Below are 24,000 nucleotides of genomic sequence, written 5' to 3' on the forward strand. Positions count from 1 at the left end.
TACCATATTGTTTTGATGACTGCTGCTTTATAGTACAGTTTAAGATCTGGTACTGCTAAGCCACCTTCCTTCATATTTTTTTTTTATTATCTCCCTTGAAATTCTTGATCTTTTGTTCTTCCAAATGAACTTTGTTATAGTTTTTTCTAATTCGGTAAAAAAAGTTTTTTGGTAGTTTGATAGGTATAGCACTAAATAGGTAAATTAATTTGGGTAGGATGGTCATTTTTATTATGTTAGCTCCTATCTATGAGCACTCAATGTTTTTCCAATTGTTTAGATCTAGTTTTAATTGTGTGGAAAGTGTTTTGTAGTTGTGTTTGTATAATTCCTGTGTTTGTCTTGGCAGATAGATTCCTAAGTATTTTATATTGTCTAGGGTGATTTTAGGAATTTCTCTTTCTAACTCTTCTTGCTGCGATGTGTTGGAAATACATAGAAATGCTGATGATTTATATGCATTTATTTTGTACCCTGCAACTTTGCTAAAGTTGTTGATTATTTCTACTAGGTTTTTTTGTTGATTCTTTAGGATTCTTTAAGTAGACTATCATATCATCTGCAAAGATAGCTTAGTTTCCTCATTGCCTATTTTAATACCTTCAATTTCTTTAATTTTAAATTTAATACCTTCAAATAGGGAGATTGGTCTGTAGTTTTCTTTCTCTGTTTTTCATCTGGCTTTGGGATCAGTACCATATTTGTGTCATAAAAGGAGTTTGGTAGAACTCCTTCTTTGCTTATTGTGTCAAATAGTTTGTAAAGTATTGGAATTAGTTGTTCTTTGAAGCTTTGATAGAATTCACTTGTGAATCCATCTGGTCTTGGGGATTTTTTCTTAGGGAGTTCTTTGCTGGCTTGTTCAATTTCTTTTTCTGATATGGGATTATTTTAGTATTCTATTTCATCTACTGTTAATCTAGGCAATTTATATTTTTGTTAAGAATTCATCCATATCACTTACATTGCTATATTCAGAGAAGACATTTTAAAAAACACACAGAAGAGAAACAGTAGGTTTGAAAAAGATGAGCTTTTTAATAACTGCTTTTATCAACCTGTTAAGTAAGTCATGCAGTTACAAAGTATTAGAAAAAAAAACATGAAATTTCTGTGATTTTTTTTTCTTAAAAAAGGGGGGAGATGGAGAATTCTTTCACTGTATAAATAATATCTGGCACTTCATTGGGACTCTAGACAAAAGGCCTTCCCCAAGTAACCCCAAAGAAATAAACTTATCCAAAACAAAAACAACCAGATTTGATCCAATTTTGTGTCAAGGTCCACTTTGTTAGGCTTCATTACATTCAGAATGTGAGGTCTCTAAATAAAGAGAAAATACAAAGACTTCCAGAGACTAAGTCATTGACCAAAATTTAGAGCCACCAGAGGGTCCAAATGACAAGGTCAAAACTGTTTCTGGTTAGACTTCATATTTTAATTCACTTTTCAATGAGGCACCATAATATCTAATAATCTGATCAGATCTCAAAGCAAAATGCACCCTCCCCCCAAAAAAAACCTCTAATTTTTTTTTACAATGAAGAGGTAACTAAATCCGTTGGACCACACCAGGATTACATTTAGCAAAGTTCAGAATATTTTTAAATGTTAAAAGAAAGACAAGCCCCATTCAGCTGTTGAGTTATAAAGATGAAAATCTTCTATTCTTAGGAAGTGGATTTTAATTTTTGTTGGATAACTATACACAGGTGATAAACTATAAATGATACTGTTCTTTTCAGATTATAAAAATACTAGCTTCTTTCATCCACATTTATAGGCATCTCACTGCTTGAGTCAAGATTGGGTTTGATAAGTGATTAAAGGCAATTCTATTACAGCAGCATGGATTTTTTTTTTCTTAAAAAAGGAGGAAAAAGTCGACTAAGAGAGAAAACAGTCTCTAATTCTGCAACAGTCAAATGGAGCTATTTTGCTGATGTAAAGTAACACTCTAACTCCCTGCAGGACGGCCATTCTCTCTTCCAGCAGTGACCAAGCACGAGTCCTAAGAAGGCCCTCTTCCAAGCCTCCAAGCAAGCTCTAGCGTTCACCCAAAGTGCAGAGAGCCGAGGAGAGGGGGGAGCTGACGGACGGCCCGGCTCACCGGACGCTCAGCCGGTGCAGCAGGACTGACTCGAGAGGAGCCCAGAGGAGGAGGCAGCGGCCTGAGCAGCCAAGTTGCCCCCCGGGGCCTCGAGCTGCCCGCCAGCTACGGTTAGAGCCGGGAGTCTGCACATGCCTCGTCTGAGTTAAACAAAATTAAAGACTAATTTGGACTGAAGCTGGCTGGGAAGCGTTCACTAGAGTAAGTCAGGAGGGAAAAGGTATTTCTGTGGTTACGTGTAAACTTGTGATAGGCTCGAAGAGGGAACAGAAGAGGAAGCGGTGAGGAAAGGATGCTCTGCGCGCCACGAGGACCACTCGTCTAGGTGAAGGTCACCCCGGCTTCGTTGTACACTTTGAAGATTTTCTCGATTGCATTGACATAGGCAGCAGTTCTTAAGTCCAGCCCCAGGTTATACTTCATGGCAGTGCGCATAATTTGCTGAAATAGAGAGTGGAAAATGTGTCAAAATAAGCAACTTTGCCACTTAAAAAAAATAAATCCTTACCTTTCATTTTAGAATCAATACCGTGCATTGGTTCTAAGCCAGAAGAGTGGTAAGGGTAGGCAATGGGGGTCAAGTGACTTGCCCAGGGTCACACAGCTAGGAAGTATCCGAGGCCAGATTTGAACCCAGGACCTCCCGTCTCTAGGCCTGACTCTCTATCCACTGAGCTACCCAGCTGCCCCTTTAACACTTATTCTTAAAAAGCCCACATAGTTATGACATACACTAGCCTGTCGCTATTCCACTCGGATTAGCCCAACAACAACACAGCTTTACAGAATAACAGTCTATATTTACTGAAGTAAAAGTCAGTGATTAAAGTGATTTAACCTGTTTGTAGACACTATAAATAACTCAGTTCTACCTCAATATGAACACTAGACTCTGAGATGTTCCCGCATGCATTTTCACCACTTTGAAGCATCCCCAAGATGCATTTTGATTCGGATATTCTCAGGCCAAGAGTGAGGAAACTAAAAAAAGAAACAGGCAGCCACAGAGGCCTTTGGCGCCCCGTAGCGTGGGGCCTGCTGCCGTGCCATTGCCTGCTCTTCGCCCATGAGCTCCTTGAGGCCCATCTAAGAAGCGTGGGACAGCCCCTGTGCTTCAGGGTCTGGGGCCAGCCTGGACCCCGGCATCGTCGTCCCTGCCCAGCCGAGGCCCGTCCCTCGTGGATCAGGCACGCGGGCCCCAGCTGGGGGACAGAACCACTTCCATGCCTCTCTCTGAGCGGCCCTGACCCCGGAGCGAGGCAGCGCCTGCGGGCACACTTTCAAACAGGGCCGCGTGTCATACTGTAAAGCCGCCAGTAACTCCAGCTAAAGCCAAGACCACGGAAGCTCAAGAGAAACGCTCCCTGGGAGCTCCGCCTGGCCCGGGCGGCCCGGCTTCTGCATACGTACCCGGGCAGAGCGCTCCATCGTGTAGGCTAGCCCGGAGTGCACGATGTCCTTCTCGGAGGCTCCCTGCGAGGGCAGAAAACAAGGCGAATCAAACAGGCCTCCTGCAGCTCCTCCGCTTCCCCACCGCCAGCCAAGACCCGACGGTCACCTTGAACTGGAATGAGTCTCCCTAATTTAAAGCATGTTTTTAATCCAATGAATACGTTTAGGGGGGAAAACAAGGTGGGAACAGTCATGCCTGAAGTCTGGGTGCTCACGAATGTTTCTGAAAAAGTCCAGCGATTTTTCTTCAGCCATTTTCATAAGTTTTGAGAAGGTTCCTCATGCTTTAAGGCCTTCGCTACAACTCTCTAAACCAGTAATGGGCAAACTACAGCCTCCTGAAATGTTCTATCTGGCCAGGCGACATTATTCCTAATCTGACGAATACAATGAGTAGAATACAGTACAATAAACTTCAAAAGAGTTGCCTTAGAAACAGACTGACAGATGAGCATTTCCTTTCCTTTGGGCCCCTCTTTAAATAGTTTGCCCATCACTGGCTTAGACGCTATTTTCCCAGTCCTCCTCAGATCTTTACGGTGATCCCATAGGACGGCTATGGAGCAAAGGTACCTGCTCTCCTCATTTCATAGGAGAGAGAACCGGGGCTCCCAAGCAGACTTTCTGGCCAGGGGTGGTCTGGGACTTGTCCCAATGCCTCCAGACCCCAGGTTCTGGGGTGCAGCGCTGCCTCTTCCCTCTCTAAGTAGAGGAGAGGCTATTCTCAGGCTCTAGGTTCATTTTATATGATTTTAAAGGAAAATAATCCAAGCATTTTTGGAGACTGAAATGCTTGGGGAGGGGGAAAAGTGATTTGCTATGATCGTATAAATAGATTTCTTTCCAGTTGAAGAATTTTCTCCAAATTTTTTTGAAATGGAGAAGGACTAGCTTTAGTACCCCTGATGTTAAAGGCACTGCAAAGATACATCTCAAGAACCACATTGATCAAGACAAGGCACTAGGTCTTAGAGCTCTATACTCAGATTATAATGATTATAATTAGATGTAGTCCTCTATTTATTCTCCTGAAACACCTGAGATATTCTTGGGCAGTAGCAGATGGGAAAATTGTCTATTTAGATCTTGAATCACCAATGGACAAATATTTATCCATTAAAAAAATTTGATGACAATTTAATACCTCATAGTATATAGAAGATGAAAAAGTTTGTCCATATTCATTTGAGAAAAATAAACTAAGATTAAATGGCCCTTTTGATTTCTCAGTTTTAATAGTATACACCTGGGCTTTCTGCCATAGGGACTTTCAACTAGACTCTTGCATAAAGGAAATGTTTTTTATTTCAGTCATTGGCACATGCAATAAAGAGGCCATGTGGAAGAGCTGATGGATCTGGCCTAGGAAGCTGGAAGAGCTCAGTCCTGGCACAGATACCACTGACTGTGTGACCCGGGCTGAGTCACTTAACTTCAATGTACTAGGCAGCTCTAAGACGAGAAGGGGCAAAAAAGGTGCCAACCAGCACAGGTGGTGGGAGTTCCCTCATGAAGAGTTTACTATACTACACCAATGAGATCACAGTTCTAGGTGCCATCCCTATAACACATGTGGCAAATACTATAAGTATTAAGTTAATACAACAAAAGGAGATATTATCTTTTCATCTTGAAAAGTTAAATGTGGAACATATTTTGTTTGTACAAACATCATTTGTAATCCCATTAAGATGCAAAATAAGCACCACTAATTTCTTTTAAAAACTCGTATCAGATATGTGGGACTAGAGGGTCCACTCCACATTTAGAATATATTCAGGTAGTGGGTACATTTAAGCATATTAAAGCTATTATCATCTTAATTAATCTAGAATGTAAAGCTTCAAATCAATTCCAGGCCACTAGGCCTCAGTACCAAGAATAATCAATGCAAAAAAAGATGATCCTGCTACAATTACTTACTGATATCCTGTCTTGGAATTCCGCTGTAGGTACAACTGGGATAGCACCACCATGCTTGCCAAACTTTCTTTCTAAACTTTCTTGAACAGACACTGGGAGGAAAAAATGGAAATCAAGGAGAAATAAGAATATAGAGAACTGGGAGCAAAGTGATCAATGTCATAATTTAAAATGTGGAAATGCAAAGTTTTTAAACATATGATGATTATTTTCTGTTTTATAGCTATCCCATTTAATGCTGCCTTAGAAAGGAGATTTAACATTTTATCAAAGTTTCTATTAAAATATGAACTTAGATTATTGTTTTATTTCCATAATACCCAAAACACCAAGGGTATCTTAGCAAGCATAGTTTGTTAAAATGAATATATCAAATAAAAAAGAATCAGTGGAAACAGGTAAAAAAATTATTTACCCAAACTTCAAATTTGACAAAGTGACAGCTATTTTTAGAACCACTGTCAGGGTCAACATAACTCTACATTGAAGATGTACTCAGTTTAAGTGGAGATCTTGTCTTACTTCAGCCGATTGAGACTTCTCCATAATTAGCTCTAAAGTTTGGTCTTTTCAGAACTTCAAAGGCCCTTGGCTAAAAGCATTGCCTAAAAATGAGGAGAGGATGAAGCCAGCAGCCCAGTTTTGTTCCAAGAACAGCTGGTGTCATTTTTCCCAAACCCTGTAGGCAGTGACCTTTAAACACAGCTAGGTGCCAGATGTCCCACAGGCAGTGCTCTGGCACAGAGGAATAAAACCATGTATCTCATATCATCTATCCAGGCTTCCTCCATACTGGTTCACATCAAGAGTAAACTCTTTCATTTTATTTTCTCAAACTAATTTTTTCTCTAGCCTTATGAAAAATAAATGTGAAAAACTTTTAAAGACAGTCTCAATTTGTGTTCTGAAGAATAAGATTTTAATGGCCCTGACTGGCCCTCAACACTTACTGAGCAGGTGGTAGTTAGAATCCCTTTCGTATTTGAATGTCAGACGGCCATAGCTGACATGGTTGAGATTTTTCAGCCACTCAAAGTAAGACACTGTCACACCTCCAGCATTCAAGTAGAGATCCTAGGCACAAAAACACAAATGGTGAAACATCAATGATCCGTCTGTGTGTAGAACACATACTGATTAGAGGAGAAAGGTTCGGCAGAGTTTCAGTAAAAAAAATACAAGAGAGAATGTTAGGATTGTTAGAGAAATTCTGCTAATGGAGCCTTTCTCCTCTAATTGGGAAGTGTAGATGTTTTCTAGCCTTGTATCTGGTACCATTAGTTCCCACTGAAATATTGGGTATAGAAAATAGCTTCCTTCTCCACAAGAGAATCAACAGATTTAAAAGGACTTCTCGGATCCTGGTTCTAAGCATGTAGGCAACTTGATTCCATTAGATGGTACTTGGGCTGCGGTGATAATCTACCTAAGTCCCCTAACTTCTTCATTTTATGAATGAAGAAACTGAGAGGAAAGATAACTACCTTGACAATCCATGCCAATTTCTAATAACCTAAGTTAGAAATCTGGAGTGTAGAAAATTCAAAGAGCTTTGTATGGGCCAAGAATTTTTTCTAACATTCTTATATTTCAACTACAAAAACTTGAGAACAAAATTGTTATCAAGTATTTGAGATATTAAATTATTGGAGTTCTGTATCTCCTACTACTTAAAAGGATTTGAACTAGTCTGAAATATATCTGGACACTGTTATTGAGTTTTAAGAATTAAAAGTAGGTGTTAATCATGCCAACTTTTGGAGAATTCTCCTTCTGTTCTTTAAAGACAAGGCAGTCCCTCTACTTATAAAAGCTGCTAAATCTATTAAAAACAATGATAACAACAACTTACAGGCACAACCAGAATATTCTTCTCCAGGAAAATCTTGTCAGCCTCTGGGGTTGTGGGTCCATTGGCACCTTCAGCAATGATCTAAAAAGGAGAACCACGAGCCAAATGTCATACAAATTACATTGTACCAATGAAAGAGAAATGTATTTAGCTCCTACTATATTCTTTTAAATGGCTACAGTCATATGATACTTTTTCAAAGGTATATCTTTCAGGTTGCTTTTTGCAAGGTCCCCTTCAATATTCTCTTTCAAAGAAGAGGCCCTTCATCATAAAGTATTAAGATGGTCATTTATACAATGTTTTAATTTTGGAAAAAATCCATATGTAATCTTTCATGAAGCCATTAAAAATTTTAGTCCATGTTGACTTGATAATATCTAATAGAATATTTCTTTTTTGAGGGAGGGGGAGGCAGAAGTAGAGGGAGTAGAATGCTAGTATGAGATTTCCTTTCTTTAAAAAAATTCTAAAGTCTAATCATTTGGTTTTATAACATCAACTTAAAAAAATGTGCCCCTTCTTGTGCCAATCCAGTTATTGTTTAAAGCAAAGAATAAAAAAGGGACAAAATGAATTAGACATCACAAAAACCTGAGAGCAGAATGAAGTATTCCACACCTCTACCTCCCTACTGCGGCAAAGATGGGTGGAGTGGGGGTTGGGGGTGCACACAATCAAAACTTTCTGTGGATGGTCTCACCTTTGCTTTGATTCTGGAAGCATTAGACTTCGTCAACTGTTTCTCACCAGCAGCAGGGATAAGTATGTCACAATCTGCTTCCAAAATACTTCCTTCATAGGGCTTTGCCTTGGGGAAGCCAACAATTGATCCATGTTGCTGTTGTTGAAAGACAGAATAACCGGCTGCATTAGAATTCTACCATACCATAATTAACTGAAAAGACCACTATCCATCCCCCATAAAAGAAGAGTACTTCTACATGAAACAATAAATGTTTGAGTTTTTCTTTATAAGCAGTAAACACCTATAATGGGCATTATAAGTAAAACTAATTCCTGTCAATGTAACCATTGCAAATTTACATGGAGACAGAACAATCTTTCAGAGACTTGATATTCATTCCCAAGGGAGACATACCAATTTATAATCTTCTAGCTCCTTCGGGTCAATGCCATCTGAATTCCAGATGCTGCCATCGATCTCACCAACACCAACACATTTAGCACCAAAACGATGTAAATATCTCATTGAGTGAAGGCCGACATTACCAAATCCCTGTAAGGAAAGAACAGCTCATGACACCCACATACAGACGCACAGCCTCAAGACAAGGGAAGAAGCCATCCTGCCGCCCACCCAGGGCTCAGCCGAGAGGTGACCGCAGCTTTTGGTCCCAGAACATCATGGGGAAAACTAGTGACAGCCTGATAGCTTCTTGGGATAAGAGTTCTTCTGGAAGCATTCCTGCCTCTGCCTATAGCTACTACAGCCCAGGACTTGGCTCCTATCAAAAAGAAAATCTGCTCATTGGTGACAGCCTCTGCATAGGACAAGTGAGGCTGTAGGCCCTTTCTTTTGGCTTGTGATAAAATGACACCATCAGAGCATATAGTCTCACTCCCTCATTTTACCGCTAAGAAGACAAGGTAAAAGGACTGGCTCAAGGTCATACACATGTGCATTAAGAGCCAGAATTCCAGCTCAGGTCTCCTCATTGCAAATCCAACACTGTTCCCACAAATAACAAGGATTTCAGCTTGGTGGATCCTCATAGCCACTTCACAAGTATTACAGATATTCTCCCCATTGTAGAGATGAAGAAATAGATTCAAAGACACTGGATGATTTGTCCTCTGTCACACAGCTAGTAAGTGTCAAATTTAGGTGACTTACAGGTAAAGAAAAGGAACAAGTCTTTCTCATGACTTTGTAAAGTAAGCTGTAAGCAAAATCTATGTTTTTTGTTTTAAAAATATGTGCATATGTACACGTACATATGTATATGCATACATACATAAAATTGGAGAGGGGAAAGAAGGGAAGACTAAAATCATCCTTGCCCCAAATTTTAAACACAAGTGATTAAAAATGCCATATTTTATGGAACATGTACTCCCTGCTAGGCTGGGCACCCCTGTGAAGAGATCTGAAACCCTTCTGAGGGTGCAGTTTGAGTGAGATCCCTCCAGAGCAGTAATGACTCTGGTATTCATTCCAGATAATCAAGTTAATAATGCATGCTGCTTCTAACTAGGAACAGTATGTGGTGCATGTTTTTCTGCTTATTATATAACCAAGAGGACAATGTATAATTATTAGGTGCTTTGATCCTCATTCCAGATATAATAATTATTTCCTGGCTGAATAAAAGGGTAACAATAGTTATGATTATGCCTCTGATGCTCCAATACAAATACTATTAGAGATTTATCACTATTTTAATAAATAATTATTTTTTATTTGTTCAATCTTGTTGTTTAGTGAACTTTTTAGATTCTTGCTTAAATAAGGTGCCTGTTATTTCTGGATACATTTTAGGTTAAATTACTGGGAACAGGAGACTGGGAACATTTCACAAATAGCAAGACATCTAAACCAGTCCTTACCAGTGAAGGGACTAGGTTCCTCAATTCATATCAAAATATATATAGTGAGCATTATACGAGGTTTCATCTAGTATTAGAATCACTGGCTTTATAAATATCATATTACATCAAAAATACTTCTCTTTCCAATCCCAATTGTTTTGTTTTACATAGCAAAGCTGTTATACTATCTTCTTTGGATTACTATTTCTAAAAACATTTTGAAACAAATATTTCTCATATTTATTTATGGGAATATGTTTAACTATCACATATATAATGTAATATTATGTATATAATATATCACAAATTATATTAATTATATATAATCAATATAATTAAACAAATAAAAAAAGCTTTATAGGCATATGAAGCTATGTTTATTTCTCTAATTTAAGAGAAAGAAAAACAATTACCTGAACAACAAATGTTTTATCTCCAAATCCTGGTGTCATTCCCAAAAGGCCCATGTAAGAAGCTTCATTGATGAAGTTTTCAATTCCATGGAAGACACCGCGACCAGTGGCTGAGATACGCCCATGGATACCACCTTGACTGATGGGTTTCCCAGTGACACAGGCATGTGCATTAATATCCTATGAGAAAATTAAGTTTTAATGGAAATTATAACAATCAAGGAACACTTATTAAGCATCTAGGCACCCAAGTGGTGGGGATACAAAGACAAATGAAATAGTTCTTACATTTAAGGAGTTTATATTCTCCCAGAAGAAGACAACATGAATGCTGTGAGGGGTTAATAATATTGTGATAAACATCTGGAGAACAGTTTGGTAAACCACCTCTACTTATTTATTCAGAGGAGAGGTAGATATAGGAAATAGGAGGTAGGAAACAGGAGAATATATCTCTTATATCGTATAACTATGCCTAAAAATCTAAACCCTATGCTAAAATCTCTAAGAAACCCTAAATCTAAGGATCTTCTTGCCTGACAAAACAGACCTAACTAACCTACACTCTCTATGATTAAATTAAATTAAGCCTTTATCTTCTCCAACCTTCTTAAACCCATCTCTGAAACCAAACTGTCAGATCGTCTTGACAGAGACACTGACACAGCCCCTGCTCCGCCCAAAGCCAGAGAATGTAGTCCTTAACTGACCTTTTTTTTAAATATATAGTTGGTCTCTTAAAAGAGACAGAGGGTTTTCAGTCTGTTACTGTCTCTTAAAATGAAAGAGTGAGATTAAGTAACTCCCTCTATCATAGAAATCCTACTCTTAACGAGACAGAGTGAAATTAACATACAGAGCAGAGGAATGACAGGTCAGTTGAGAACATCAGGAAGATCCCTTTGGCAGGTGTGTGGAGGATGGACTGTAGAAAGCAGAGATAAGCAAGGAGAGCCATCGCAAGGCCATTAAAACAGGCCAGGCCAGAGGTGAGGAGAGCCTAGGTGAAGGGAGTGGCTTTTGTCAGCAAAAAGAAGGCAGACATAACCTCAGAATAAAGAGGCGGCTCTGGGGGAACGGGGAGCTGAGACACAAAGCTCAGTCTGAATGGAATGCATTTGGGATGCCTCGGGATATCCTCCGACATCACCACTAGAAAGTGCTGTGGGACTACAGCTTGGGCAGGTGGAGGTCACTGAAAGAGTGGAGAAACAAAAAGACAAAGGCCTCACGAGAACTGTGGAGCACCCCGCAATGACAGAGCATGCAAGGGTGACCCAGTAAGGAGAAAGCGCCCAAAGGACAGGGTGGACAACAACACCAAATGCCAGAGACGTCGAAGATAGTGGTTTGGAGAAAAGGTCATATGGGATATGGTGATGATGGACAAAGCAGGCTCAGTTCATCAGGAGAGCTAGAAGGAGGAATGAAAGGAGCCAGAAAGGGAGGGAGGACAGGCCAAAGGAGCTTGAGGCAGAGCTAAGGGAGAAGCCCCAGGATGGGCAGGAGCTGGTGAGCCTGCCAGGCTGCAGTGACCAAATGATCAGAGGCAGGAGAAGGGCTGAGTGGAGGGATGTCTGCCAGACAACATGGCACTGCAGATGAGTAGAAGAGTTGGCCTTGGCCAGGGAAAGGGTCCCCCTCTTCAGAGGCTGGAGGAAGAAAGAATAGGACACATAGTTAAGGGGGTCTGAGATGAAGAAAAAGGAGAAGCAGGAGCTCATGGTAAACAGACTATTTTCTCAGCCAAGTAGAAATCAACACTGTCTGCTAAGAGGGGAGAGGCAGGGGCAGCGTGACCCTGTGGGCTGTGCAGCAAAGAGGGAGGAGTGAAAAGCCTATTTATTAGCATGAATGTATATACACATGAGATTAGGCTCTAGAAACTTGTATTTGGCCCCATCAGCATGGCTTGGTGATATTCTCTAGTTCTGTTTAGTGGCAATGTGAGCAGAGATAGAGGAAGGAGACAGTGGGAGCAATTCAGCATTGAGGAGTCTGAGGAACTGGAAAGCCAGAGCATTGGGGGAAACATCAACTGAAATCTCTAGCTAAGGGCAGAGGCTGATGAGAGATGAGGACTCGAGTCCTAGAAAAAGGAGAGATAATGGGTCCAATGTCAGTGTACTAAACATAGCAGAGTCAGAGCACTCCCAGGGACGTCCACTTAGGTAAGTACCCAAATGAAGCAGTTCTACTTGTGGAAGATGTAGCCTAACACTTAATATTTTGTTCATTCAGAAAGGCTTTTTCTTGGCATGACTTTTGCAGCTATTAGAAGGCAGGGAGGGTGGGAAGAGAAGTTGTTCAAGGAAGTTCCAGGTTTCAACATCTTTCCTCTTTTCATTTAAAGTGACAGGTGCAGGCTGAGCTGCTCTATGCCCAGGATGTTAGGCATATGAGTAAGCTCTTGTCCCCTGCAATGTCATGGGGCCTAGATACTCTGACAGCCTTTAGAGCATGTCACACTTCACTAGAAAGTCATTAAAAACAAAGGTCCTTTAGGGGGAACTTTCAAGAAGTTACTTTAAAACATATCCTTGAATTATCGATATGGATATAGGATAACTTCTGGCAATCCTCTAGCTACTGAGACAAAAAGCAGGAGAACCAAGGCCGGCTCTTTGGCTTCTCCTCGAGGAGCAGGGGTAGAAATGGTCCATTTATCAACTTCAGCTTCCAAAACAAGCCAGAGGAAGCAGCCACACCATCTAAAGACAGAGCTAAATAATTATCACTTGTAACAAGGGGATTTCATGAGCTCATCTCATCCCATTTCTGGCTGTTTTTGTTCTTTCAAGGAAGAAACTCAGCAATATCTGTATGGAGGTAACAACTCTGTTACTCAAAAGGCTAAAAACCTTATTGCTCAGCTAATCAATTATGCTATGGGCTCAGTGCCTTTCAGGTGTGAATCCAGCCTAATTCATTGGGGCATTCCCTAAGGATTTAGGAAGCCTATTAAACTATCTCACTAAGCTAGGGCAGGATCTTGCCCTTTCATCCCATTCCCATAACACTCTGTCCAACGGTCACATATGCATGTCTTATTCTATACATGGAGCCACAAAAATACCAAAGGCACAAAACCTATTCTAGCTATGTCTTCTCTCCAGGCCGACAGGTCCTGGTGGAGGTGTTCTTTAGAACCTCTCTTAGGGAGCTCAATAAATACTCTAACTGGATGCTTCAACCCCAACTAAAAAAACAAGGCTGCTATGTATGGGCAATATCTGATTCGTTATACTAGAGTACTAATTCACTCTTCTTTCACTCTTCTATCGGAGTAAGGTTACTAACATTTCACATTAAATGTAAGATACAGGAAAACCCTTTATTTGTCTGTAGCAGATCATTCAAGCTTGAGCTCCTCAGCACTACTAATCTCTGCAGCTTGTTCCTTGAACTTGGCAGCCATCCAGAGCCAATCTGAAAGGAAAGCGGGATTTCCTCTTCACCCCAGATGAGGACATGACTTCTTCCTCATAGCAATGGTAGATGGCTGTTCTGTTTGCAGAGGGTTGGCAGGACCTGCCCACAGGATTTCCAGATACGAAACTTTGGAGGGATTTTTAAAGATAAGATCTTTTTAGAGCAGGCTATAACAAATACTGGCGCTTTGCCCTTGGGTGGCACTTCTGACATTTTCAGAATGCTTTCGCATTCACTAGTGCCTGTAGCAATAAGGAGATACTCTCATGACACTTGGTCTAACTTGAGGATTTGTGGAAAGGAAGTCATGTGGGAGAAGGGTCACGTGAGAAGAAAGGCATGAAGAATAAATGAGGTAAGTCAACAGATTAAATGTTCTAGAAAACCTTGAAATCATTTGCCCATTGCTCAACGACTCCTGAAACTCCTTTCATGAAAAGGGGAAATGCCCTTTACCATGAGAAATGAAGAAAGAAGAAATGGGGGAAAAAGGGGGAACAGAAAGGCAGCCACAAAGTAGACAGACAGGCGGAGAGCCTGAAGGGTCCTCGTGTCCAGTAATTTGATTCTAGAGCCAGCAGGGCACCGTGAGCAGGAGGGGCTCGGGCAGAGCCGCACTTTGGAGGATGGAGGGGGAGGAGCCTTGTGGCAGGAGCTAGTGAGAAGGCGGCAGCAGGGCAAGAGGCCAAGAAGGAGGACAGAGCAGGGGCATACCTGAGCTGGTGCTGAGGCAGAAGCCACAAGACTCTGCAAAGGCAAGCTCTGTGGGGTAACGGAGGCAAGTCTGGGTGCCTGAGGGGATCCCCAGAAATAAGGACGCAGGAAGGACTGGGGCAACTTTTAGGGAAAAGCTCTTTAGTTCTGTTTTTGATAGGCTGAGATGGCTGCAGTGTGAGGGCTTGGAATTCAGGAAGAAGGCCCGGGCTGACTCTCGTGTGGGGAGGAAGAGCAGGCAGACTCTGCCTGGAGCCAAAAGGCAGAGGGTGGAACAATCCGCACAAGCTGGAGAGGCCCATTTCAGCTCTCTGTAGGGATAAAAGGCACTGGGGAGCTGTCCCAAAGGGGAAGAGGACTCCTCAGGAGGCCGAGTCTACACTGGGAGCCTCTATATGAAAGCCAGACCAAGAAACTCTTAGGTCACAGCGGCAGTGAGACAGAACCAAGCCCTCTCGGCTCCCAGACTCGGGCTTGACAGAGGTCCCATGTCTTATGTTCCTGTGGGGACGGAGCTCTGCTCACCACGAGCACGCATTTGGGGGTTCACATAGACATATAAGAAATCCATTAAAATTCTTATCCCAGGGATGTTGTCTTTTAAAAAGACCTTTGGGCTGGGGGAATGCAGCACCCTTTGGTAACTAAACAGGATGCTTTTATTTGCTAACAGCAAAGTTCCAAATGCAATGTGGGTGGTAAAGCACAGGAAGTGGTTTAGAAAGCTGTTTCTAGAGCAAATCCAAACAGGCAAATGACTGTATAAAAGCAGAGATTTATGGAATTAGTTTTCCCACAGCTTTCTTTCATGAATAATTAAAGCCTCTCTTAAGAGTGCAGAGCACACATCACTTGTGGTGCCAATCTGAAAATGCAGTAGCTGAGGGCAGGAGCCAGGCTGGTGCAGATGCCAGCATCACCAACCACTGCCAGAGATGCAAGTGTGCAATGACACCCCATTACCAGCACTATCTGTCTATGTGCTGGGCTGCAAGAGCACCTGCTAGGTTTAGCTTTGTGAGAGACAATTAGTAATTAAAATTAAAGCCTTCTTGCCTGGGGCCCTAATTTCTTTTTCATGTTATTTCAACAAAAAAACCTCAGCTTAACAAGTATCAAAATGTTTGGCTGACTGCACCAAAGCCTTCCTTTGTTGTCAGTATGTGCTAAGCATACCAACATCCTGGTAGCAGCAAATACCATGAAAGCTATTTGAGAAGAAGGAGTATGAGAACCCTTGCTAGACCAACTGAGAAAGGGGCAACCTTAAGAAGGGCAGGGAGAAAAAAAAGCCGGGGATGGGGGGGAGTGGAGGAATATCAACAGTGTAGCTGTTTTCTCAGGTTTTCTGCATCCACCAGCCTTTATCCTGGCCCTTGGCAATTCACATCTGGGCTAATATGATAGGCTTCTAAATGTGGCCTGTTTTTGAAACCCTCTCCTTTTAAATCCATAAAGTATAAATCCCTTAGCCTGACATTTGAGGTTTCCCAAGCCTACTCCTTCCAGCCTTCCTTACAGTTTCCAATGACTCATGCTCCAGACAGACAGTCAGTGACTCTCACTGTTCCTCAAATACATCTTCTCTCTTGCTGCCTTCATTGCAGTATACTGTAGGCCTTGCAACAAAGTGCAGGTAGACGGTATTGTTGGAGGACAGGAAGGAAGGAAATTGTGAAAAAAATTTGGAAAACTGGTCCAGAAATGAGACTAAAAGTTTGCAGATTTAAACCTGCATAACATGAACATTTCTTAAAGAAATGTCATAAAGCATACATAGGACTTGACAAAAAAAAAAGATACTGACTTAATTAGGAAATGACAAGTTAATGGGAGAAATGGGAGTCATTTAGAAATCATAGCAGTCAAAATCAACAAAAAAAATGACAATTATAACCATCATGACTTGACTGATGTTCAAAAATGGTCAATAAAAGGGCAAAGTCACTGAGTTTAATTATCACCATTTCTTAAAGCAGTCACAACAAAAGCACCCAGAAACTCAATAAAACACTTGATCTCTTTGCTAAACAGGAAGACCTGGTAGGCAAAATAAAAATGATATACAAACAAAATTATTTGTAAAATCATGGAAGAGAGTGGCTCTGCCATTCTGTCTGCCAAATCAGTCTGCACTGAGTTTGCTGTGAAACCTACCTTAACCAGATTCCTCCAAGCACATCTATAACTGAAACCAGAAGGTCAACAAAGAGACACAAAATGGAACAGATCTGACAGCATTTCTCCAGTGATCTATTATCAGTGGTAGTAGAGCTGCCACTTTTAGACCTTAGCACCAGATGGAATTATAAAAGATAGAAATGACAAGCCAGGAAGAATGGATTGAATCAGACCTGGTGCTGGAGGTAATAATTCTTAAGGAATCAACGGATTAATATTCAAGATTGCAAAGAAGATACTAAAGCAAAAAAAAAAAAAATCATGTACAGTAATCTAAAAAGGAGGTGACTTAAGAAATCAATAATTATTCATTATCCTTGCTTTTTCATTTCTTTAACATCTTAGAAATGAGTGGAATATGTAGAAAATATAGGGTGCCATTGAATTTACTTTCCCCACCCTCTTTCTCTTCAAAATGAAGTCAATAGAACAAAGCTTTGCCTTAATATCATTCTTCCTTCATGCATATATTAAAGAAATATAGGATTTGCTCAAAAAGCAACAAGAGAAAACTGTTAAGCAACATTGAAAGGTTTGATATACAGCTTGTCTAAAGGTATTTTATAGTCATGGAATAATTCAGGTGGAAGAAGGATTCCTCTAGATAATGTCCTTTAGAAGCACAGTTATTATCCTGCAGTAAAGTAAGTATGTAGGCAACATGTATTTATCAAGCACACCTTGGCTCAAGGGACGATGCCCAGTTAGACCTAGAATTCAATGGGGCCTCCTCAAAGACAATCATGGCACCCAAGAGATCAGTGTCAGTACCTACAAAGGAAAGCCAAATGGATGAAGAGTTGGTCTAGACCAGTGATGGGCAAACTTTTTAAAGAAGGGGCCAAAGGAAAGGAAATGCTCATCTGTCAGTCTGTTTCTAAGGCAGCTCTTTTGAAGTTTCATTGTATTGTATCCTACTCATTGTATTCATAAGATTAGGAATAATGTTGAGCTGGATAGAACATTTCAGGGGACCACATCTGGCCCCATGGGCTATAGTTTGCCCTAGTCACTACTCTAGACTGTAATATTGAACTGGATGGGCAGTCTGTTGAATGAGTTCACATGCATGTGTATCTTGGACAGGGAGTGAGGACGAACCACAACCAGAATTAAACAAAATAAAGACAGCAAATGCCGGACTGACCTAGGGATAGCAGATGGTACTTCTGACCATCTCTACCTGTTTTCTGACCCAAAGCCCCATATTTCTGATGCTACCAGAGGGGGCAGGCAGTATAATATAGGGCAAGAAGAACTTGGCTCAGAGATCTGGGGTGAAGGGTCAAGCCCCACTTACAACCCATTTTGGTCAGGTAAACTAGGGAAATTTCTTAGTGTCCGACTTAACTCTCAGACCATTAGGTACCAGTGGGACTACCTTATACCAAAAAAGTCACAGAAAAAATTTAAAAAAAAATTCTCCCAGTAATGTTGTATAACAGCAGATGGGAGAAAAATGCTTTGAAAAACTGAAATTGGGGGCAGCTAGGTAGCTCAGGGGATTGAAAGCCAGGCCTGGAGACTAAAGGTCTTACGTTCAAATCTGGCCTCAGATTCTTCCTAGCTGTGTGACCCTGGGCAAGTCATTTAATTCCCATTGCCTAGCCCTTTTACCACTCTTACTGCCTTAGAACCAATACACAATATTTACTCTAAGAGGGAAGGGAAGGGTTTAAAAAAAAAAAAAGAAAAACCTGAAATTGTAGATGACCCAGTGAGCAAAATAAACATTAGTAGGCTGCCTATGAACCTATCACCAATGATGACTTCAGCCTCACAAAGCAGCCCAGGGGTTTATGAAGCCCATGAGACCCTGGGGAGACAGGGAGATGTCAGAGGCAGCCCCCAGGAGGGCCTCTGGAGGAAATGGACAATAATCCTATAGGATGAGAAGGCACATCAATCCTGTAATCCAGAAAGTACCAAGCAAATATGTATCTCTTTCCCTATCCTGAGAGCACAAAAATTAACTTACAGTATGTAAAGTTTACACTGTTAAACATACACACACACACACACACACACACACACACACACAAAATCCCACCAAATAGGAAGGGACATCCATTAGAATACATCATTTCCTAAGAGAGAATTTGACATCTAGTAAAAGGAAACCATTTTCAATCAGTTCCTTCTCTAGTACTTACATAGTGCCCTATGGTACTGGCGTAGGTATCTGCGATCCAGGACATCTCCCTTTCACCTGTGCTCATGTCAGGAGCAGGGACATCAATACCAGGTCCTATTTGCAAAAGAAAAAGGCCAATGCCATTAAACTTTTTTTAGACCCCTAAACTTCTATCCTAATCTCAGTTCTAAGATAGGAGAGTGGCAAGAGCTAGGCAATCAGGGTTAAGTGACTTGATCAGGGTCACCCAACTGGGAAGTATCTAAATGCCACATTTCCCAGGACCTCCTGACTCCAGGCCTGATGCTCTCTATCTAGCCACTGTGTTGCCTCGCTGCCCCAACACAATCAATTTTTAAGCTAAATCCACATAAGCTAGTGTTGGGAAGACCAAGAATGCTGTATAAGAAAAGTCAAACTAGCCTAAAATGTGTTTGAGAAGTCCATATAATATGACTTCACTTATTATTTCATTGTAAACAGAAAGTAGAATCTTTCAAGAAGGCACACAGGAATGTATTTCAATTTCTTTTGGAAAAACATGTTGTGCATTTATCAAATAGGCAAAAAAAATAAAAAATGAGCAAGCTCATGATCGGTTTTTAAAGCAGATATGGTAGAAAGAACATGGGACAAGTCAAGGTATTTTATAAAAACATAAACTGGTTCTGTAGAAGCTCCCTCCCCCAACCTGTATATCCAATGTATCTGGCCACACACTATGACCTACCTAGCAAGGTTTCTGTAAGAATAAAAATGAGACCAGGTCAAGTACTTTTGCTATTTAAATAAACCCTTACCACAGGGGGAAAAAAATCTGTTCTGCAAAAAAACAAAAACAAAAACAAAAAACCCCTCCATGTAAGGTGAGAATAAGTATAAAGAAAACCCAATTTCCCTCAATTTTACACTGAAAGAGTTAGGTTGCATATCTGGATTATTCTGAAGACTAACTGCAAACTTAACTCCCATTCATAGCATTATTTCTCTAAGAAAATGTAATATAAATGCTAAAAGAAAACAAACTTGTGAAAAATGGCTCTAAGACGCAGGCTGACCACTACACAGACTTCTAATCTTGATTTACTACCTGTATCTCTAGTGTTTAGTGCTTGCGTGGTCCATAAGAAATGCTAAATAAGTGGTTTTTCATTCATTCTTTTTTTTTAAACCCTTTCTTTCTGTCCTAATAACAACTCCAAAACAGAAGGGCAGCAAGGGCTTGGCAAATGGGTTAAGTGACTTGCCATGAGGCACCCTGCTAGGGAGTGTGTCATGTTTGAACCCAGGTCCTTCTGTCTTCAAGCCTTGTGCTCTATACACTGCATCAGCTAACTGCCCCTTCATTCATTCCTTCTAATTGTTGTATATCAGGAAAGCTAAGCTGGAGAAGGGCCAGAAAAATAGGAAGATTTCTGGGTAAGGAGAAATCAACAAACTAAAAGAAAAGGGATGATTTAAATGTCTACAGATATGTCAAGGTGAAAATCTCAGAGGATGAGAAACTTCAAAATATTAGTTTTGGGGCAAATAAACAGAAACATGGTAAAAACACTTTTTCCTTTTTGACAACTCTCATGATTTACTTCCTCCTTACATGTATATAATCAACTTAATACATTAAGTGATAATCATACTGGTAAAGAAAGTAGTTTTCTAAAGAACTGAAAAATACATAACATCTAGGAGAGTTTTAGCATATTTTTATTGCATTCTTATTCTTGAAATTGGTCATCTATAGATGATTTATCCAGTAATATTTTCAAAATTTTGTGTTCTGGTCCAAGAGTGACCTTTATATAATCTTTTAGAGCAAATTTTAAGAATACAGCAGTCATTATTTACAATACAATGCACAGTCTGAAAGTATAAGTAATAGGTAAATAATAACCTCTATATTCTTAAATTTGCTCTAAAAGGTGATATAATGCTTATGAAGAAGACAGAGATAGGATGACTTCTTTCTTGAAAGGGAGTGCTTTACCTTTGGCGCTTGTGTCAAGGAGGACAATGATCCACTCTCACAAGATATTCCCTGGCATCTCTGTCACAAAAGGAATCTACCATTGATCTAATAAAATATGGTAGTTGGGTTCTTTTCACTGTGGACACTGCTAAATAGTTTAAGTCAAATGCCCTCGGGCCTGCTGGGGAAGATTTATAACAAGACCGTATAGGATTCATCCTCTTAGTTCCCTCATCAATAAAGCAGGTCTCCAAATGTATACAATTTCATATTCACTACTATTTTATTGTTGTTTTCACTGGAAGCAGCGGGGCCAGGACAGAGATTGCATTCCCGATCTTAAAATTTTGCACCCATGATTTGATTGGCAGGTAGGGGAGGCTCCCTCGGCCGATGCGAAGAGGCTCCTGGGCGGCTGAAGGACAGTCAGGAGTTGCTGCAGGCTCTGGGGGTCTGAGGCAGGCCTTGAAGCCTGCTATCACATCAGCCGCTTCTCCACTCACTAGCAATGACCAACTTTTCATCCAATCTGAGTCTGTTAATAATGATGGTTCAAGGGCTAGATTCAAATAACTGCCTTAAGCCATCAGTCTTTTTCTTTTGCTTCTAGGAATAGCTAGATTATAATTTTTGAGAATAAAAATTCCCATTTAGGTATCATTTCTAAAGAGAATGACATCACTTATAAACGTACAGCTATAGCTCCTTCTGAGTACACCAACAAAGGCAACAGACGTAATTAGTGGCTACATCCCCAGAATCTTCTCTCTTCTCTCCCCGGCTCCCAGGAGTCCAATTATCATCATCATGAGGATGACTCCCAGCCTCCTTCCTGAGCTCCAGGCTCGTCACAGCACCGAGTGCCTGCTGCCTCGTTTGAACTGGACGTCCTGGGCACATCCAGCAGGGTTCACCGCCTTTCCCCTCAAACCTAATTCTCTTCCAAGATGCCCTATTCCTGCCAAGGGCCCCACCCCACCACCAAGTCTTCTTAGGCATCACTTGCCTCTGTGGGGGCTGGAATGATGCCACATGGGCCCGTGTGTGCCCCTCCCCGACCCCTGACTACATCTCCATGAACTGGTTGGTGACCACGTGTGGGATGCCTTCTAAGGCCTGGCTTGAGGACCTCCTTGGAACGATGCCTTTCCTGATCCCCCTGGGCTGGGCCCCTTCTCACAAAACAACTCTGTTTTCATTTGTTTGTACTGGGTATGTGTCATCTCTTCCCGTAGGATGTCAGCTCCTGGAGGGCAGCCCCTGGGTTTAGCTGAGTATGGAAACTGGCACACAGTAGGCCTTTCTAAATGTTTTTGGGGTTTTTAAACCCTTACCTTCTGTCTTAGAATCAATATTGTGTATTGATTCCAAGGCAGAAGAGTCCTAAGGGCTAGACAATGGGGCTTAAGTGACTTGCCCAGGGTCACCCAGGTGGGAAGTATCCTGACACCAGATTTGAACCCAGGTCCTCTCATCTCTGGGCCTAGATCTCAATCCACTGAGCCACTCAGTTGTCCCCTAAGTGTTTTTTTGTTTGTTTGTTTGTTTTGTTTTTAAAACCCTTACCTTCCATCTTGGAGTCAATACTGTGTATTGGCTCCAAGGCAGAAGAGTGGTAAGGGCTAGGCAATGGGGGTCAAGTGACTTGCCCAGGGTCACACAGCTGGGAAGTGTCTGAGGTCAGATTTGAACCTAGGACCTCCCGTCTCTAGGCCTGGCTCTCAATCCACTGAACTACCCAGCTGCCCCCCTCTAAGTGTTTTTTGACTGAATATATTCTTATGTCTTTGGAAGATACTCTTGTACTTCATTTCTGTGCTGTGCTAAGGGATGCTGTGGAGAGTAGAATTAAGTGAATTCATCATATTTATCAAAAAAAGAGCAATGCTCAGCATTTATTAGATGAATGCCAGGCTAAATTAAAGCAATTAAGACTTTAGAAAGAAACGAAATAGTAGGCACTATAGCCTGAGCCTGAAAGGAACAAACAGGGACTCAAAGAAGAGGTGAGAGACCTGGGCCAGAACCAGCAGTGAGACCAGAGATCAGAATCTTTAACCTCTCTTTTCACCTCAGTTTCCTCATCTATACAATGGGGATAATGACATCTATACTACCCATTTCAAAGAACTTCTATGAGGAAAGTAAAACCTAGGCTACCGTGTAAAAAAGTAAACTATTATAATACATACCAATAAAGCCCTTTTTTGCTAGCTCCATGGTAAACCTTCTTGTGATCTTTTCCAACTCATTGTCCTATAAAGAAACAAATATATTTTTGACCTAGTTGCACATTTCAAATGTGATAGGACTTTCATATATTCAAAAGCAACTGAAAGCAGCCAAAACCTAAAAAAGGGCGCTGTCTCAAAGGTTTGTGGGCCTGTTTTATTGGGGTAGTCACAATGCAATCTCTAGACAGCTTATCACGGGCTAACTTAGAAACTTCTTTACAATGGGGTCACCCTCAGAACCACTTGAGTTAATGCCGATTTATCATTATCCCAATTGCAATAAGCCCTGGTTATTACAGACCTGAAACACTGCCATACTGGTTAAATGATAAAATCTTACAATGCAAAAGGGCTTAAAGCTATTTAGTAGTATCTTGAGATAGCTAAAAAAATTTTTCCAAAAATCTCAAAAAAAGTTTTTTAAATTCCTTATAAGCATAATTATTTAAGGAAACGCTGACATCCAATGCACAGGGATCTACCTCCTTACCAAGTAAGGAAAAGTTCAATAGCTACATCAAGCAGGTGACCTTTTATATGGCAATTTACCAAATGAGTAACTTATTTATTTGTTTTTCCATTAGTTTTTTAAGCAAGAGGGTTCATTAACCTTACCTTTGGGGAAAGGGGAAAGCAGCTGGGAAAACAGCAACAGAGAAGAAGGGCAGAGGGAACATTATTCTAATCCTCACAAATGCATAAAGATAGAACTTACTGTATAATGCCTGGGATTGATTTTAACACCAGCTTTGGCTCCTCCAAATGGCACATCTAAAGCAAAAAAGGGAAGGGGGTTAAAAAAAGCAACGATAAATTGAAAGTTTGGAGTAAAAAAGGTTTTCAAATTTTGAATATGAAATTCAACTTTTCACCTAAATTTCAATAATTAACCATTACATTTCATAAACTACCTGTCAAATCTATATTTAAATCACTTTATAACTTTTGTTATCAAGAAGTAAATAAGGTTTTCTGTTAGCCACCTTGCATTACACTTTATAATATAATAAGGCCTATGAGAATCTTGGGGGCCTTA

The 24,000-nt window shown here is 40.7% G+C and overlaps 1 protein-coding gene across 1 annotated transcript in view; it reads right to left on the reverse strand.

Moving 5' to 3' along the window:
- Positions 1-1,014: 1,014 nt before the first annotated feature.
- The window catches only part of GLUD1 (glutamate dehydrogenase 1), a 37,684-nt gene continuing 14,698 nt past the window's right edge, over positions 1,015-24,000 (reverse strand). Inside the window, exons 3-13 of the mRNA XM_044665766.1 lie at positions 23,680-23,735; positions 22,923-22,986; positions 18,784-18,878; positions 10,304-10,483; positions 8,440-8,577; positions 8,041-8,178; positions 7,338-7,418; positions 6,436-6,559; positions 5,486-5,577; positions 3,521-3,583; positions 1,015-2,551 (exon numbers count right to left, since the gene is read on the reverse strand). Coding sequence (XP_044521701.1) covers positions 2,432-2,551; positions 3,521-3,583; positions 5,486-5,577; positions 6,436-6,559; positions 7,338-7,418; positions 8,041-8,178; positions 8,440-8,577; positions 10,304-10,483; positions 18,784-18,878; positions 22,923-22,986; positions 23,680-23,735 — 1,151 coding nt within the window. The 3' untranslated portion in view covers positions 1,015-2,431. The remainder of the gene's footprint in view (positions 2,552-3,520; positions 3,584-5,485; positions 5,578-6,435; positions 6,560-7,337; positions 7,419-8,040; positions 8,179-8,439; positions 8,578-10,303; positions 10,484-18,783; positions 18,879-22,922; positions 22,987-23,679; positions 23,736-24,000) is intronic.

This window comes from Gracilinanus agilis, chromosome 2 (genome assembly GCF_016433145.1).
Source record: "Gracilinanus agilis isolate LMUSP501 chromosome 2, AgileGrace, whole genome shotgun sequence".
Lineage (NCBI taxonomy): Eukaryota > Metazoa > Chordata > Mammalia > Didelphimorphia > Didelphidae > Gracilinanus > Gracilinanus agilis.